This window comes from Hypanus sabinus, chromosome 13 (assembly GCF_030144855.1).
Source record: "Hypanus sabinus isolate sHypSab1 chromosome 13, sHypSab1.hap1, whole genome shotgun sequence".
NCBI lineage: Eukaryota > Metazoa > Chordata > Chondrichthyes > Myliobatiformes > Dasyatidae > Hypanus > Hypanus sabinus.
The window spans coordinates 61,798,774-61,818,052 of record NC_082718.1 but is presented as its reverse complement, the minus strand read 5'-3'; the positions used below and the strand labels follow the sequence as shown (position 1 = coordinate 61,818,052).

Here is a 19,279-nt window from a genome sequence, read left to right as displayed (position 1 = left end):
AAATGGCAAAACCAGCAGACTGTACTCTAGCAATAAGTCAATCCCAGCAAAATCTTCTGACAGAAATCCCAACACACAGATGCACCACTGACAACACTAACCCAGATAACAATAGACAGTGAATATTTGCATATCTGGAGCCTGAGATCGGCTCATTATTTCTAAATAAAATTTATACATTGTGTTTTGTCCTAAAGTATTTAAGCTGTCCTTTATCAGAAATAAAGGTGTACAGCTCCATCAAAACACTAAGAAGCCACTTTAGGAAGAGCTTTGTAAAGCTAAATAGTCAACCTGTAAATTATGGTCCTGACCTTAATTAATCGTCCATCTTCTGCCCCAAGGAACAGTACAGTCCAGTTCTGCACCAATGTTGCTGACACTGAGAGCAATCCAGGGTAATTAAACAGTGGCATTCTGTCTAATTGATTCTAAAAGTGAAACAAAATTAAGAACAAACTGTAAAAAGACAATGAAAAGCATTAATAGTAACAATACCACTTTAATAAATGCAGATATAAAATTTCCTAATATCATGTTCTTTTGTTTTCTCTCTCACTCTTTCTCTACCCCAACCTTAGTGTCTCTCTCTCCCTCTTATTGCTAAATATCTCTCTTTCTCTTTACAGAAAATCACCTTTAACTGGAAGCTTTCATTCCTTCTCATTCCTCCTGGCCCAGGAGATATGAAGGGACTGGTTTGTGGCTAATGGTAGAATGGATCTTACCAGATCAATCCTGTCACTGTGGTCGATGGTGCTAGTCACTACCTTCTGCACCTTGTTGGGCCAGACATGAGAGACAATGTCATTTATAGCATGCATAACAAAGTCTTTCCACAGTATTTTGATGCCTATGATTGATGTAAGTATCACAAATAGAGCCAAAGTCAAACAGCATAGAAACAGGCCCTTAATCCATAAAGGATTATTTGGGAATTACGAAGTTATATGAATGTAGCACATGGATGCAGAAAAGGAAAGACAGTGGCTTTATTTCATTAGGAGTTTGAGGAGATTTTGTTTTTCACCTAAAACACTCAAAAACTTCAACAGATATACTGTGGAGAGCATTCTGACAGGTTGCATCATCGCCTGGTATGTGGGGAGGAACAGATACTGCACAGGATTAAAGTAAGTTGCAGAAAGTTGTAAAATTAGTTAGCTCCATCATGAGTATGAGCCTCAGTAGTATCCAAGACATCTTCAAGGAGCAATGTATCAGGAAGGCAGTGGCCATCATTTAGGACTCCACCACCCAGGACATGCCCTCTTCCCATTGCTGTTGTCAGGGAGGAGGTACAGAAGCCTGAAGGCACATACTCGGTGATTCAGGAACAGCTTCTTCCCCTCTGCCATCCGATTTCTACATGGACATTGAACCCATGAACACTACCTCACTAATTTTTTTTAAATTTATTTCTGTTTTTGCACTACTTATATTAACTTAACTATTATATATACATACAGACATATACTTATTGTAATTCAGTTTTTTCTATATTTACCATGTATTGCATTGTACTACTACCATAAAGTTAACATATTTCATAACATATGTCAATGATATTAAACCTGATTCTGGTGTAGCAGATATTAATTCAAGCGAGAACCATTCTTCATTTCTTATTGTAGATTGCAAGCAGTATTCAGTTTGAGTTTTACAGGAAATCTTTGCAAACAAACTGTATCGTTTAACAGACCACAAACTGCAGGCCCACACCACAGGCTGGCTGCTAAGAGGTAGTTCTCATAAGCTTCAACCAAACGTTAGACAATGGGGTTATGTTAATTGACTTATAACAAACCAGGCAACTATGGGCTAAGTTAATTGTACCATTGTATCCAAATTCAAGGAAGCTTGCAAAGCAGTCTGATACGATCACCTAGCACATCAAACATGGCATAGCTTATCTATCAATAGTTGAGATATTTTTGTGCTCAGGTAGTCAGCTCTTACATCAGGAATCTCGGGCATTTAGGTTCTCTGTCCTTAGAAGCTTTTAAACAATCTACATGAATCAGTTTGCCCAGAAAAGACATTTGAATCTTCAAGGCATCTTATCAACCACATTGTGCTTCTACTGCAAATGTGTACTTCAAAGGACTCACTTGTCAGACAGAAAATATTGAAGTAAGCAAGTCATTGTAGCTTTTGAAATTGCATTGCATTTTCTACCATTAGCAATTTCCTCAAGAATATAAATTCTTGATGTACTTTGAGTTTAGGAAACTCTACCAAGAGGATCTCCAAGCAAGTGCCTGTTTGTCATGATGAATAAACACTTCCATATTTATCAACTTCTCCTGTTTCTCCAGTCACAACATGGTCCAAATGATCCAAGATTCCCATCCAAGCTAGTCCCATTTGACAGTGTTTGGTCCATATCCCTCTAAACCTTTCCTGTCCACGTACCTGTCCAAGTACCTTTAACTGTTGTTAACCACTTCCTCTGACAGCTCATTGCATATCTTGACTACCCTCTGGGTGAAAAATTTCTCACCCCAGTTTCAACAAAATCTCTCCCCTTTCATCTTAAATCATTTTCCAACAGTTCTTGATTCCCCAACTCTGTGCATATTGATCCTATCTATGCCCCTCATGATCTTCTGCACCTCTATAAGATCTTCATTCTCCTATGCTCCATTGAAAAAAGTCCCAACTCACTCCTCAAGTGCTGGCATATCTTCATTGAATATTTCCTCTGCACTCTTTCCAGCTTAATAACAACTTTCCAATAACAGGACATCCAAAACTGAAGTCAATATTCCAATTGCAGTATTACCAACATTTTGTACAACTGCAATGTAACATCCCAACTTCCACGCTCAATTCACTTACCAATGAAGGCCACCCTGACCACCCTGTCTACCTGCAATCCCATATTCAGGGAACCATATACTTGTACCCGTAGGTCCCTCTGTTCTTCAACATCCCCAGGGGCCACAATGCTCATTTGGAGCTTCTAAACTTATTTTGCTTTCCCAACATGCAAAACCTTGCACTTGTCTTCATTTACCATTCCTCAGCCCACTTAGCTGACTGAGATCATTCTGCAATAATGAGAGCCATCTTCACTTTAATGACACCATCCATTTTAGTGTCATCTTCAAACTGACTAACCACACTTTGTTCATTTGCACCCAAATCATTGATATAGATGAAAAATTACAACAACCCTAGCACTCTCCACTGGGGAACATCACCAGTTATGGGCTGCCAGTCCAAAAGCAACTTTCTGCCATCACCCTCTGCTTCCCATCATCAATCGTGTATCCAACTACTCAGCTCTCATGCAATCTAACTTTCCATAGCAACATTACCAAAATGTTCATTGAAGGGGTATTTTTTAACTTTTATTTAGTGACATGGTAACAGGCCCTTCTGATCCAATGGGCCTGTGCTGCCCAATTACACCCATGTGACCAATTATCCTACTAATTTGCACACTTTGGTTTGTGGGAGGAAACCCATACAGTTATTGGGGTGGAACATACAAACTCCTCACAGACGGTGGCAGGAATTGAACTCAGGTTGCTGACGCTATGATTATGTTACATGAACAGCCAGGCTATCATGATGCCCCAAAGGAATTCTTCTAGAAACAAACAGATGTCTGATATACAACCTGTCATGTCTGTACAGTTTGTGACTACAATGCAACCAAGAGCATTGTATGGGCATTGTCCATTATTTCAAAGTTCAAAAGTCCAAGGTCTGTACACATCACAATACACTACTGAGAATCATTTTCTTGTAGCAGAACAAAGAAATACAATAGAATCAATGAAAAAAAACAGACTGACAATCACTGTGCAAAAGAAAACAAAAATCGAAAATACAAAAAAAAGAGGTAATAAATAAATAATAGAGAGAACATGAGTTGTTGAGTCCTTGACAGTGGTTGTGGAATCAGTTCGGTGGTGGGGTAGGTGAAGTTATCCACGCTGGTTCAGGAGTTCAGCAGCTGAACGGCAACAACTGTTCCAAAACTGGTTGGGGAGGGACCCGAGCTCCTGCAGCTCCCTCCCGATGGTAGCAGCAAGATGAGAGCATGATGGGGTTGGTGGGGTGGGGGTCCCTGAAGATGGGTACTGCCCTCCTGTGGCAGCATTCCCAGCAGACATTTATTTGAGCACCTTTGGGCATTCCCAGTTCCTGAAGATGTCAATACTTTGAGTGAAATATTGAAAGGTGAAAACCAGCTGGGTGATGCTGGTCACTGTGTAGGGAATGAGACAGCAGTAGTTGCACAGAATATACTGGGGATCAGATGCCTGTGCATGTGGCCTCTAGCAACCCCAAATACCTCTCTCCCACCCCACTGTGGACTCACCATAGGGTCCAGGGCCAGTCCCTAAACAAGAGAGTCATAATTTACTTAGTTATCGAGATGCACCACAGAATAGGCCAATTTGGCCCTTTGAGCCACGCTGCCCAGCAACCCCCCGATTTAATCCTAGCCTCATCACTGGAAAATTTACAATGACCAATTCACCTACCAACCGGTACGTCTTTGCACTGTTGGAGGAAGCCGGAGCACACAGAGGAAACCCACACAGTCACAGGGTGAATGTGCAAACTTCTTACAGGCAGTCGCAGGAACTGATCTCTGGTCGCTGGTGATGTAACGCGTTGTGCTAACAACTACACTACTGTGCTGCCCTTTATAGAACATAGAACAGTACAGCACAGGAACAGGCCCCTTGGTCCATGATGTTGTGCCCAGCTAATTAAATCAGTAATCAAAATCCCCAACTAAAATAATCCCTTCTGCCTACATAATGTACCTAGCATTCTATTTCCTGCTCATATCGTTCTTTTTCCTGTACGTAGCATTCTTTTTCCTGCATCTATAGTTGTATTTCCTGTATATATAATTTTATTTCCTGCACCCTCCCATAAAGCTGTGAGTGGTGAAGCACCCGATAAACAGTTGCCATTTCTGCTGTCTCTCCCATTTCAGCCACTGAATCTTGTAACTCCGCCAGAGTTGTCATAGGTCTCTTGGTGGCCTCCCTCACTAGTCCTCTACTTGCACAGGGGGGTCACTCAGATTTTGAGGACGGCCTGCTCCAGGCAGATTTATGGCTGTGCCATATTCTTTCCATTTCTTGATGATTGACTTAACTGCAAGGGATATTCAGTGACTTGGAAGCTTCCTTGTATCTATCTCCTGACTTGTGCTTTTCAATAACCTTTTGCAGAGTTTCTTGGAGTGTTCTTTTATCTCCATGATGTACATTTTGCCATGATACTGACTCACCAGCAGTTGGACCTTCCAGATACAGGTGTATTTTTACTACAATCCAATGAAACACCTTGACTGCACACAGGTCTGCAAAAACAGATCTCCATTTATCTAATCATGTGACTTCTAAGACCAATTGGCTGCACAAGTGATGATTTATTGTCATATTAAAGGGGGTGGGGGAGGAGGTGAATACTTGTACAATCAATTATCTGATGCTTCATTTCTCTGCCCATATTGTCCACGTTAGCACAGCAGAGAGCATGGTGCTATTACAGCTCAGGGTATCGGAGTTCAGAGTTCAATTCCAGTGTCCCCGTAAGAAAGTTTGTACCTTCATCCCTTGTACACGTGGGTTTTCTCCAGCTCTCCAGTTTCCTCCCACAGCTCAAAGACGTCCCAGGTCACTAGGGTAATTGGTCACTGTAAACTGTTCCATGATCAGGCTAGGGTTAATCAGTAGGTAGTTGGGCATTGTGGCTCATTGGGTCAGAAAGGCCTATTCTGCACTGTATCTCTAAATAAATAAATAAATAGACAACTGATCTTTAAAGCACTGCATTCTTTTTTTAGTCTTCCCTGCTACCCACAACACCACCAATCTGTGCATGATCTGTAAACTTACCAACACAGGCATCTACATTTTCAACCAGGTCATTGATATAGATCACATACAGCTGAGGTCTCAGTGTGGATTGCTGTTGAACATCACTAGTCACTGGCCTCCAGCTAGAATGAGTCCTATCAACCAGTACCTCAGACTTCTATGGCAGGCCAGTTCTAAATCCAGATGGACAATTCACCAACAATCCCAGGACTCTTAATCTTCTGGAGACCTCCCATGAGGGATCTTGTCTAACATTCATGTAGACAACATCCACAGCTCTAACTTCATCAATCACCTTCATTACCTCCTCAAAACAGTTATAAAACACAACTTGCTCTGCACAAAACCACACAGGATCTCCCTAATTACACAGTGGTTTTCCAAATACTCATTATGTCTATCCTTAGAATTCTCTCCAGTATCTTTCCAAACACTGACATGAGACTCAGCAGTCTATAGTTCCCAGGGTTATCCCTCTTTCCCTTATTGAATACTGGAACAGCACGAGGTACTTGCAAGTCCTCTAGGACCTTCTCTGTGGCTATAGAGGACACAGAGATGTTGGTCAAGGCCCCAGCAATCTCATCTCTTGCCTTTCTCAATAACCTGGGGTTTATTTTGTCTGGCCCTGGGCACTTATCCACCTCAATGCTCTTAAAACAATCCAACACTATTTCTTTCTTGATCTCAAAGTTCCCTGTTAAATTAGTACACTCCACACTGATCCCCCAACCCTCCATGCCCTTTCCTTGGTAAATACTGATGCAACACACTTATCCTCACTCACATGCCAAGCACATGCCCCCCCCCCCATTTTATTCCTCAGGTGGCCTTATCTGCTCCCTACTTGCTATCCTGCTCTTGATGTATGTACAGAATGCTTTGGGATTGTCTTTAATCCAACTTGCCAAGGACTTCGCATTGCCCTTCCTGGCTTTCCTAATTCATCTTCTTCAGTTATTTTCTGGCTTCTTAATCTTCAACGCTCTGGTTGATTTTAGCATCCTAAACCTGACATACCTCTTCTATTTCTTCTTGATTAATTTCACAACCTCAACATTCAATGTCCTTGTCCTTTCTTCTTACTGGAACATACCTCTCCTGTCCTGTCCCCTACTCTGTGCAGTTATTAAACACCCTCTACATGTCAAATGTGATTTTACCAAAAACCAGCTATTCCCAATTAACTTTCCTGAGTTCCTGCCTAACGCTCTATCAATTTGCCCTGCTCCAATTTAATACTCTCCTACAAGGTCCATGTCTATCCTTATTTACAGCTATCTTAAAACTTAAAGAGTTATGGTCACTGTTCCCCAACTGTTTCCATTCTCAGTCACCTGGCCAGGCTCTTTACCCAACACCAGGTCTGATACGGCCCCTCCTTTCGTTGGCCTATAAAGGTTGATTTAAGAAACCCTCCTAGATGCACCTAGCAAATTCTATCCCATCTAAAGCCCTTGCACTAAGGAGGTCCCAGTCTGTATCAGGGAAGTTGGTCACCCATTACAAGGACCCTGTTGTTTTTACACCTTTCCCTAAACTATCTGCATATCTCAGTTTCCTGGTGGCCGGCCATTAGTGGGGGTGGGGGGGGGGGGTCTGTGGTATGATGCCAGAGTTATTGCTTCTTTATTATTTTTGAACTCTACTCATATAGACTCTGAGTACCATTAAGATATTGTCCCTGATTAACAGCAAAACTCCCCTCCTCACCAATCCCAGTCCTTTTACCTGCTTCTCTGTCTTTTCTAAAATATTAGGAGGGGACATGGGCAAGCAAAGGTAAAGGGACATGATGGAAGTATTTAAAAGCAGGATGTGTTTAGACAGAGTTGACAGAGAGAAACTGTTCCCATTGGTGGAGAAGTCACAATCTAGAGGGTGCAGAATGATAATGATTGGTAGTTGAACATAAATCATACCAGGTAAAATATTTTACAGAGTGAAAACTGGAGTGAACTGCCAGGGGATAATCCAATGGAGGCAGATTCCAGCCTGGCAACCAAAGAGCAACTGAATTGTTACATGAAAGAAAATGTTACCGAGCTCTGAAGAGCGGGCAGGGATGTGGGACGAGCTGAACTGTTTTAGTATAGCGTTGCATGGACTCTTTGGTGAAATGAGAGCGAGATTAAAGATTGGATTTATTTGTCATATGTACATCGAAACATACAGTAAAATTTGTCACTTACACCAGGGACGTGCTGGAGGCAGACTGCAAGTGTCACCATGTTCCCAGCATCAAAATAATATGCCCACAGCTTACTGACCCTCACCCATATGTCTTTGGGAAACACAAGAGATTCTGCAGATGCTGGAAATCCAGAGCAACACACACAAAATGCTAAAGGAACTCAGTACGTCAGGCAGCATCTATGGAGGGGAATAAACAATCAACATTTTGGGCTAAGACTCTTCATGAGGACTGTGTGTCTAAGACCCGTACATTTTTCGCAGCTAGGAGGAAACTGGAGGATTGGAGAAAACCCAAGCAAACACAGGGAGAACAAACAAACTCCTAACAGACAGTGGTAAGAATCGAACCTCAATCTGAAAGCTGTTGTGTTGCGCTAAGTGCTACCTATTGTGCCGTCCTTTAGAATGTCCTGCCATCCATTCTATGATTTACAGATATTCTGCCACTGCTGCTGAGATAAATCCTGACTGCTCTGATATTCAAATCCAAACATCTCCTCATTTTCTCTGAAAAGAAAGTGGAGCAAATATGCCAGTAGCTATACCTCAGATGTTTTTAAGAGATTGGTATGTCACAATGACACTAGTAAATTTCTACAGATGTACCATAGAAAACATTCTAACTGATTGTATTGCCAACTGGTATGGAGGGGCTGCTGCACAAGATCAGAAAGAGCTGCAGAAGTCTTCAAGCTTAGCCAGATCTATCATGGGCACTAACCTCCCCAGCATCAAGGCACCTTCAAAAGATGATACCTCAGAAAGGAAGCATCCAACATTAAGGACCCCCATGACCCAGAACATGCCCTCTTCTCATTACTACCATCAGAGAGGAAGTACAGGAGCCTGAAGACACACACTCAATGTTTTAGGAACAAATTTTTCCCTCTGCCATTAGATTTCTGAATGGACAATGAACCCATGAGCACTACCTCACTATGTTTGGTCTCTTTATACACTATCTATTTTATTATATATACAACATTTCTTACTGTAATTTGTGTTTTGGAATAGTGTTTTAGTGTAATAGCGTCTTGTGTTTTGCACAGTACTGCTGCAACAAAACAACAAATTTCATGACATGTCAGTGATATTAAATCTGGTTCTGATTCAGATTCAGATTCTGAAGACAACTTGGAACTTGTGAATGATTTGACCTGGGAGACTGTTGATGTCCTTCAATATCTCTGTCTAGTAAAATCTAGGCACACCTACACCAAAGAAAGCACCCCATCTCTATTAATGGCTTTTGCTGTCGAAGAAGGACTCTCATCATAATAACTCCCCTCCAATTATGCCATGAGATCTAATACATCCCTGAAATAGGAGATGAAGGTTCAGTTTTGCGAAAGGACACTGAACGTTGAACTCATGACCTTTCCTGAAGTGGCAGGCTGGAGACACATCTAGACCAAAGGAGGTGTAAGGCAGTCCTTCCCTCTGCAACGTGCGGGTCACTCTTGGGCAAGGTGTAGCACCCACTTAGCCCTCCACACCCACCGATCAGGGTCATGTGAAGCCATATGAGCAGCTGGTGTATATCACAAGTCTGGTTATGTGACGACTGACAACGGGCTTGCAATCTCTGAAGAGTATTGATAATGGTTACAGTCTCCCAGTGTATAAAGACACTGCCCAGAAGGTGGCAATGGCAAACCGCTTCTATATAAAAGTTTGCCAAGAACAATCAGGGTCATGGAAAGATTATGTTTGTACATCATATGACATGGACATAATGAACAAATGAACCTTTCCTATCCTTCTTAAACACACCTATGCACCCTCTCCTACACACTGTTCCTAAGTGTGGGCCTCTTCTTAGCGTTAAAATTAAAACCCAGTTTCTGGACCTTACTCCGAATTTTCAGTGGAGGGGTGAGGTGGCACCTCTGGGGTGGTTGGGAACAACTTACACCAATTAATTTAGTTTGATGGCTCCTTTGATCGACCTCCCTGCTGAGGGAACTCGGCCCCTCCTGTACATACTGTCTGGACCTCTCATAATATTACAAACCTTTGGAAGATCTCCCCTCAGTAGCTGTGTCTGAAGACAAACTGTCTCAGTTTAATTGTCTGTTTCTGCCAAACCAGCGTTCATCAACCTCAGCAAAATTCTGACAAACTGTCTCCTGTGGTGCTTTCAGTCCTTCCTGAATTTTAGTGACCAGAACTGTACAGGAGATTCTAGCTTTGTCCTAATGAATTTTATAAAGTTTTAGTTTGACCTCCCTGTAAATCAAATCTTCTGCTTCTATTAAACAATATGAAACTGTTAGCTTTCCCAGTTACAGGAAAAAGATTGTGTGAGTGCATTCCCTCATTTTGGTTTCAACCAGCACCATTCCTCTGATCCTCTCTCCTTCCAAGGCCTGTCAGTCTCTAATATTTTTTCTTGCACCCTCATTGCCTTCCTAATCTCTTTTTTCATGTCACTCCAGCCCCTTCCTCCAGGTTTTCTGCTGCCTTGCAGTCTTGGTTCTGTAAAATACTTCCCCATTTTGACTGTAAGTTTCACAATCTCCACAGGGCCCAGAACTAAAAGTTCCCCTTTTCTGCCTTCTGATTAAATCAGTGAAATCACAGTGCCACCGTGGGTCCAAATAATGAGCAAGTATTTCCCTTTCTGTTGATAGTCCTGATTTAATTAAATAAAGTTAAATTGCTCAGCTTCCAACCGGATTTGAATTCATTGCCACAGACGGCAGCGGAGGCTGTCATTGGGTCTATTTAAAACAGGTTGGCAGGTTCTTGATTAGTCAGGGTATCAAAGGGGGGGGGGGGGGGGGGGAGGCAGGAGAATGAGGTTGATAGAGGAAATAAATCAGTCACGATGGAATGGCAAAGCAGACTCGATGGGACGATGGGATTCTGCACTCTGTCGCATGGTCTAGTGGCCGTAATGTGGGTCGGTAATGTGGGTCCCTGCAGGAGTTAGTGAGCTGATTTTATCCCAAAGCGCTGCCTGCTAATCTGTTGTCCAAATATTCACCCTTGGCCGGTCCGCCAGGTCTCACTGCTCAAATGAGCAGAGTGCTCTTGGGATTCAGTAAGTTTATTTGACAAATGTTGGTGTACGCTAGGGAAATACTCCGCTTTAGTGATGTCTCCCTATAGATGCTGCCTGGCCTGCTGTGTTCCACCAGCATTTTGTGTGTGTTGTTTGAATTTCCAGCATCTGCAGATTTCCTCGTGTTTACTCTGCTTTAGTGATTTATTTGCCCTTAATTCGACGTGGAACCTGGTGAAATTATGACCAAGAGCAAACTTACCTGATCTGTGCTTTTATATCGGTCAAGCTGCTCCAAGTTGTAAACGCAGAGGGCATTGTGCTGGGGTTGTTTCTGTCGAGAGAAGACTACAGCCATGAAGGACTGGGAGAGAGGGGTCCGGATGTGGGCGGATGATAGAACCTGAAGATTTCCATTCCCGGTCAGTCGGCAGGATACATTGACCAGAGCGTCGGACCGAAACAGCTCGTCGTTCCCTAACAGAGGACCTTCCACGGAGAAAATCTGGGGGCCGCTCATGTTGGTATTGAGTGAGATGTAGAAACGGTTGCTCCAAAAGAAACCCTGGACAAATTGGTGCTCCGCGGAATTCGGAAACTTGACAACCGGTTCTTTAAAAGCGGAGTCATAATGAAGAAAGGTGTCCGATCCCTCCAGTAATCTCAGAAAGACCTGCGCTTCCTCTATCGCGTAGTAACTGCTATTGCCCACGCAGCTTTGGGGGACAAACCTGCTATTTTCGCCGGTGGCCGTGACGGCCGTCAGCATGTAAGACTTTCGATTGAATTCGACTGGGAAAGCGACGGTGGAGGCGCGGGGATCTTGCGCGGCCACTCGGCCCAAACTGTCCTCCTTGAAGTCGCTGATGTTGCTCAGTTGACGCACCTCACAGGCGCCCGTTCTTACCGTGCCACAGGTGAGCAGATGCTGGTTCTTCTCGTCCACCACCAGGATCCTGTTCACATTATCGGTGTTCTTCCAGGGAACGCAGCAACCACCTCTCTGCGTGCACGGCCCGTCCACCCGCGGCCCGGTGCTCACCCTCGTCTCCAGCGCCAGGCTCCGGTTGAACTGGTACAGAGAGTTGTCGGTGGCCACATACACCCTGCCGCCGTCGCGGGCGCTCATTGCGATGTTATTGGTGCGAGAGTCAAACTGGTAGCTGGGCTCCGTAGATATAGCATGGAGACCGGTAAGGAGCAGGAGGCAGAGGTGAAACCCCTTTGGAGGATACATGGACGACGGATTTAACGCACAGCCGCGCAGAGGCAGACTAGTAGTGCACAAGACCTTCCATTGGACTGCGCTCCCAACTCGCTCGGTGGCACAACTTACAGAGAGAGACAGTGGTACTCGCTTCCTTTTCCGTTTGAATTTCCTGCCGCTACTTCAGTTTTACACACTGAAGCGCAGCCTGTCGGTGCGGCTGGGAGAAATGCTCTCCACTTCGCACTCGGTCCGGAACCTGGCTCCGCGTTGTTCCCCGAACCCGCTTAAACGAATCCACAGTCTCTGGCAGTCAGCTCCTGCCGACTGATGATATTTCCTCCTGACCGACTTCCTCGCATTTATGCGACTAGTTTGTGCCCCTCTCTGTGGGAAATAGACCCTTTCTATTTACACCACCGAGGCTTACCATCTCATACACTTCATTTGCGACGCCTTTCAGATTGGCTTTTAAATCTTAGCAGAATTCCGAACTTGCTCCCTGTAATGGTCTGGAATTATTTCATCTGAGTTCGGTAATTTATACATATAATGAAAAGAGTTCTTGTGCTTTTTCTATCCAATATTTCACAAACCTCCTCGTTACCTCGAACACGGACACCTCTTCCCCTTCTTCCTGCACTCCTCCCTCTCCTTTCCTTTCCTCCACCCTGTCCCTCATCTTCCACACCCTCCATCTCGTCCTTCATCTCCCTCACTACCTCACTCTCCACTCATCCCTTATCTCTCCTCCTCTTTCTCCCCCTCCCCTCAATCCTCACGACCCTCATCTCTCCCTTACCCTTCACCTCATCCTCATCTCAACACCTCTCACTTATCCTCCCCTCATCTCCCTCACCTCTTCCTCACTCTCCACCTCATCCCTCATACCCCTCCCTCACCCTCCACCCCATCCTTCATCTTTCCCACCCCTCCCTCACCCTCATCTGTCACCTCCAGACACAGTTTATCCTTTATTGGCCGAAATAAACTCTGATGTTTCCTCGGTTATTCTCTTGTTCTTTGGTTTTACAAGGCTCCTCTTTGCTTTCCCAATTTTGCCTTTAATTTCACTCCTGAACTTCAGTACTTTCAATGCCATTTCTAAAAATAAGTAGGTTTCTTTTCCTAGGACTAAGTAACATGGAATGCACCCCACAGCTTGGTCATTTGGTCCAGCTGGTCATTGTCAGTGTGTGTTCTTCAAACAATTCCCCACCTTCCCCCACCACTGTGCCATGATTCCTCTCCATTCCTTTATCAATACACCAAAGCTGCCCTCAAACTTACCAATTTCACCACCTTCATATGGCAACAATTTCTATGTTCTCATCACCATCTGTGAAACGTGGAAATAGTGGGTATGAATTTAAGATACAGATGTGAAATAGATCGGTTAGTTGATTTGGGTCACAACAACTTTGCATGCAAATCAGTAAGTCAAAGAATTGATTGTGGACTTCAAGAAGAGGGAATTCAAGGGAACACACACTAATCCTCATTGTGGGTCAGCAGTGGAAAGAGTGAGCAGTTTCATGTTCCTGTGTCACCATCTCTGAAGATCTATCCTGAGACCAATATACTGATGCAATTGTGAAGAAAGCTATGAGGAATTTGAGGAGGTTTATTATGCAAGACTAGCAAATTACTACAGATGTACCATCCTAACTGCATAACCTGTATATTTAAGGAGAACATTCCAAATGGTTGCATCACTGGTGTGAAGGGGTCAATGTACAGGATTAGAAAAAAGCTGCAGAGGATTGTAAACTCAGCCAGCTCCATCATGGGCACTAGTGTTCCCTTGCATCTTCAAAAGGTGATTCCTTAAAAAAGTGGTATCCATCATTAAGGACTCTCACTGCCTCTTCTCATTGCTACCATCAGAGGAGGTACAGGGGCCGAAAGACATTTTAGAAACAGCTTCTTCCCTTCCTGCATCAGATTTCTGAATGGACCATGAACACTACTGAATATTATAGCTCTCTTATTGAACAATTCCTTTATTTTTTATATCCGTCTTGTAACACAGATTTTTTATGTCTTGCACTGCCACAAAACAACATTTCACAACATATGAGTATGCCAATGATAATAAACCTGATCCTGGTTCTAACATGTTTGTCTGGTAGGAACAATTCAGAGCCAGGACTCACTACAATGCTTGGTGTTGCTGGATGTGTGAAAGAACAATCCAGTCAGTCCCATTCTCCAACTTCCCTCCAAATATTACAAATTTCTCCATCTGAACTAGTTATCCAACATAACAATACAACTGCTTATAGTGCAATCCATACTCTTAATAAACTTGTGACATTAAAGGTGTATGAGTTGGTAAGTTAATTGGCCACTGAAAATAGCCCCTAGCATGTAGATAGGTGGTAGAACTTGGAGAAGTTGCTGGGAATGTGCATGTTCAAGGGAAGATGAAGGGTAAAAACAGGAGCTTGGTTAATGATGTGGACTCAAAGGTCCAGGTTGTATCTCTCCACAACTCAAGAATCATCTCTGGTTCTTTTGCTAATCACTGATGTTTGGAATTCCAAAACTAACAGCACCATGGTACAGTGAATGAGCAACCAACATCTCAATGGACAAGAACTGTTCTCATCCGCAATATCAACATCCCAGGAATGGATAATATTTAATTAGATAATATTACTTAGAAGCAGGACATCTTGACCACAGTGCTGGGACATTTGATTGCCACCAGCTCAAGGGGGCTTCAAACATGAAGCTGAGCATAGTCACAATGGACCAATGAAAGAAGATTCATTAAGGATGTGACTAGTAGAATGGATAAGAGGGACCAGTGGATGTGGCTCAGAATCTTTATAAAGTAACGACACATGGAATTCAGTGTAACTTACTAACATGGATTGAGAATTGATTAGCAGACAAAAACCAAAGGGTGCATCTGAGGAAGTGGCCAACTTATTCATTGGCATTTAGAATTCTCAGGTTGCCATGCTCTGCCAAGTGGGGTTCTGCAGGAATAAGTGAATGGACCCCTGTTGTTCAACAATTTAACTAAAGGGGCCAAATGTCATATTTCCAAATTTACTGATGATACAAAACTAGGTGGCAATGTGAAGAGGAAATAAAGTATAAAGAGACTTCAAAGAAGTTTAGACAACCTGAGGGAATGGAGAAGAATGTGGTAGGTGGAATATAATGTGGAAAAATTTGAGATGATTCCCTCTGTGGGATAAAAAAGCAGAATATTTTTAAATGGAAAAGGATTGGGTGTCATTGATGTTCAAGTGGACTTGGGTGCCTTGCACACAAGTCAATAAAAGTTAATGTGCAGATATGTATAATAAAGCAATTAGACAGACAAATAGCAATTAGATAGGTGTGTTAGCCTTTATTACCCAGGGATTCCACTGTAAATATACTAATTCAATTGTACAGGGCCTGGTAAGACAGTGTCAGAACATGGAACATAAAACACTACAGCACTGTACAGGCCTTTCTGCCCACAATGTTATGAAAAGCATGACCCCATGAAAAGCATCTGGCCCAGACTGGGTTCCTGACCAAGTACTAAAGAACTGTGCTGATCACTGGCTGGTGTGTTCTCTGAGCTCTTTAACCTCTTGCTTTGGCAGTCTAAAGTATCTGTCTTCTTCAGGCAGGTTTCACTTATACTGGTGCCAAAGGAGAACATGGTAACCTGCCACCATGACTATCGTTCAGTAGCCCCAAGATCCACACTTACATCAAGTGTTTTGAGAGGTTGGTGATGAAACGTATCAAGCTGCTGCCCTCCCCCCCCCCCCAAGAAGCGTCTTGGATCTGCTCCAATTTGCCTACTGGAGCAACAGGTCCATGGCAGATGCAATCTCATCGGCTCTTCACTCAACCCTGGAACATCTGGACAGCAAAATGCATAGATCAGGATGCTCTTTATTGACTACATCTTTGCATTTGATAGTGTCATTGCCTCAAAACATATCACTAAGCTTCTAGACTTTGGCTTCTACACCTCCTTATGCAATTGAATCTTTGATTTCCTTACTTGCAGACCTCAGTCAGTTCAGTTTTGCAATATCTCCACCACAATCTCCATCAGCGCAAGTGTACCACAAGGTTGTGTGCATAGCCCCAGGCTCTACTCACTTTACATTTGTGACTGTGCAGCTAAGCTCAGCTCCGATGCCATGTTCAAGTTTGCTGATGACACCACTGTCGTCATCAAAGGTGGTGATGAGTCAGGAAGGAGATAAAAAATCTGGCTGAGCTGTACCATAATAAAAACATCTTACTCAATGCTTGCAAGACCAAGGAGCTGATTAATGACTAGGAAACTGGAGGTCCCCAAGCCAGTCCTCATTGGAAGATCAGTGGTGGAGAAGGTCAGAAACTTTAAATTCCTTGGTGTTATCATTTCAGAGGACCTGTTCCAGACCCAGCCTGTGACTGTAATTATGAGAAAGTATGACAGCACCTCTACTTCCTTAGGAGTTTGTGAAGATTCAGCATGTCATCTCAAACTTTGACAAACTTCTATAGATGTGCAGCGGAGAGTGTATTGACTGGCTGCATCACTGCCTGGTATGGAAACACTAATGCCCTTGAATGGAAAATCCTACAAAAGGTAGTGGATGTAGCCCAGCCCATCACAGGTAAAGCCCTGCCTACCACTGAGCACATCTACACAGAGCCTTGTCACAGGAACACACCATCCATAATCAAGAACTTCAACCACCACATTCAGGAATAGTTATTACCCATCAACCATTAGGGTTTTGAACCGCAAGGGGATAATTTCGTTTAACTTCACTTGCCTCATTACTGAAATTTTCTCACACCAATGGACTCATTTTAAAGGACTCTTCATCTCATTTTCTCAATATTTATTGCTTATTTGTTTATCATTATTATTATTATTTCTTTTTGTATTTGCACAGTTTATTGTCTTTTGCACATGGTTGAATGCCCAGTTACATCATGTCCATATCCCTCCATCTTCCTCATATTCAAGTGCTCAGCTAATTATGTCTTAAAAGCTTTGAATGTATTTGCCTCTGCCACCATACTAGGCAGCACACTCCAGGCATGCACCTCTCTCTGAGTATAAACTTACCCCTCATATCCCTTGTGAACCTACTTTCTCTCACCTTCAATGCATACACTCTGGTATTAGGCATCTCCACCATAGGAAACATACCCCTTGTCTACTCTATCTATGTCCCTCATAATTGTGTAAACCTCTATCAGATCTCCCCTCAGCCTTTGCCTCTCCAGAGAAGTTTATCCAGCCTCTCATGATAGCACCTACCCTCTAAACCAGGAGGCATCCTGGTAAACTTCATCTGCACCCTTTCCAGAGCCTCAACATCCTTCCTATTGTGGGCAATGGAACTGGGGCAATATTCAACTTGAGGCCTAACCAGAGTTCTACAAAGTTGCAACATAACCTAATGACTTTTGAACTCAATGCCTCGACTAATAACAGCAAGCATTCCATAAGCCTTCTTAACCGCCCTATCAACCTATGTAGCCACTTTCAAGGAGCAGTGAACTTGGACCCCAAGATCTCTCTGCTCAGCAACATTGTTCTTGCCCTTAACAGTGCACTGTCTCTTGTATTTGCCCTACTGAGGTGCAACAGCTCACATTTATCTGGGTTAAGTTGCATCTGCCATTTCTCAGCCCAGATCTGCAGCTGGTCTATATTGCGCAGTATTCTTTACCAGTCTTCAACACTACCCACAACTCCACCAAGCATGGTATCATCTACAAATTTACTAATCCACCCATCTACATTTTCATCTGGGTCACTTATATACATCACGAACAGCAGAGGTCCCAGCATTCATCTCTCCGGAACTCAACTAATTACAGACTTACAGCTCGAATAAATCCCTTTGATCACTACCCGCTGTCTTCTATATGCAAGCCAGTTCTGAATGATACTGACAATCCACTGTGGACCCTATGCATCTTAATTTTCTGGATGAGCCTTCGATGAGGGACTTTGTCAAATGCTTCACTACAATCCACGTAGACAACATCCACAGCTCTACCTTTATCAATCTCTCTCGTCATCTTGTCAGGAATCTCACTTTAGGTGGTAAGACATGATTTGCCCAGCACAAAGCCATGGTCCAAGTGTGGGTGAATGGGACAAGGCAGAATTACAGTTTGGCCAGACTAGATGGACCAAAGGACCTGTTTGGGCACAGTAGTGCTCGATGACTCTATTAGTGTTGTTGTGGGGAGAAGGCATGTTTGCTGGATCTTAACCTCCAGCCATGTATTTTCCACGTGATTAACTTGTTTGGGTTTGGTGTCTCCTCCATACGATGTATCACTTTGTAGCAGGGCAGTGCAGGACAAGTAAACATACAAGATACAGAGGAGTTAAGGCAAAAAGCAGAAGGAGTTTTACTATTCTGAGCCATGTGAGAATGAAGAATTCACTTCCAGATGTGGGGACTGAAATTAAGCTTGTGAATATCTAAGGATTTGTTGGATAGTTGAAGGAAAGGGACATGGAGAAAGATGGGTAAATGGGACAAGGATGCTTCAGGTGTGTTTGAGAAATAACTACCAATATGGCCTATCTGAGATTGCTGTATTGTCACCTCTACATAGTTTAAAGCTTTAGTTATTTCCTGCTTGCAGACATGACAGTTCATTTGATGTTTTTTCCCATCTTGGGCAAACTCAAGATAACTTGTATTTACTCCAGTTCTCAGTTTCTAAGGTGCCAGAAGAACTCTGCAAGGAGAGTAGACTTGACAAGGTAGGTGGTGGACGGGCTGTTGGAGATGTGCACCTCTTCTGCTGATATGCTTGGTGTCTGTTCTGCTCAGAGGGGCTGGAAGTGTTCAAAATAAAGTTATTATCAAATACATATACAGTGCCTATAAAAAGTATTCACCCCAGACCCCTTGGAAGTTTTCATGTTTTATTGTTTTACAAAATTGAATCACACTGGATTTAATTTGGCTTTTTTGACACTGATCAACAGAGAAAAACTTTCTTGTAAGAAAGTGAAAA

The 19,279-nt window shown here is 43.1% G+C and overlaps 1 protein-coding gene across 1 annotated transcript in view; it reads right to left on the bottom strand.

Moving 5' to 3' along the window:
- Positions 1-12,641, bottom strand: part of plxnc1 (plexin C1) — a 229,139-nt gene extending 216,498 nt beyond the window's left edge. The window contains exons 1-2 of the mRNA XM_059987740.1: positions 11,324-12,641; positions 315-431 (exon numbers count right to left, since the gene is read on the bottom strand). Of these exons, the coding sequence (XP_059843723.1) occupies positions 315-431; positions 11,324-12,298 (1,092 nt within the window). The 5' untranslated portion in view covers positions 12,299-12,641. The remainder of the gene's footprint in view (positions 1-314; positions 432-11,323) is intronic.
- Positions 12,642-19,279: the final 6,638 nt, after the last annotated feature.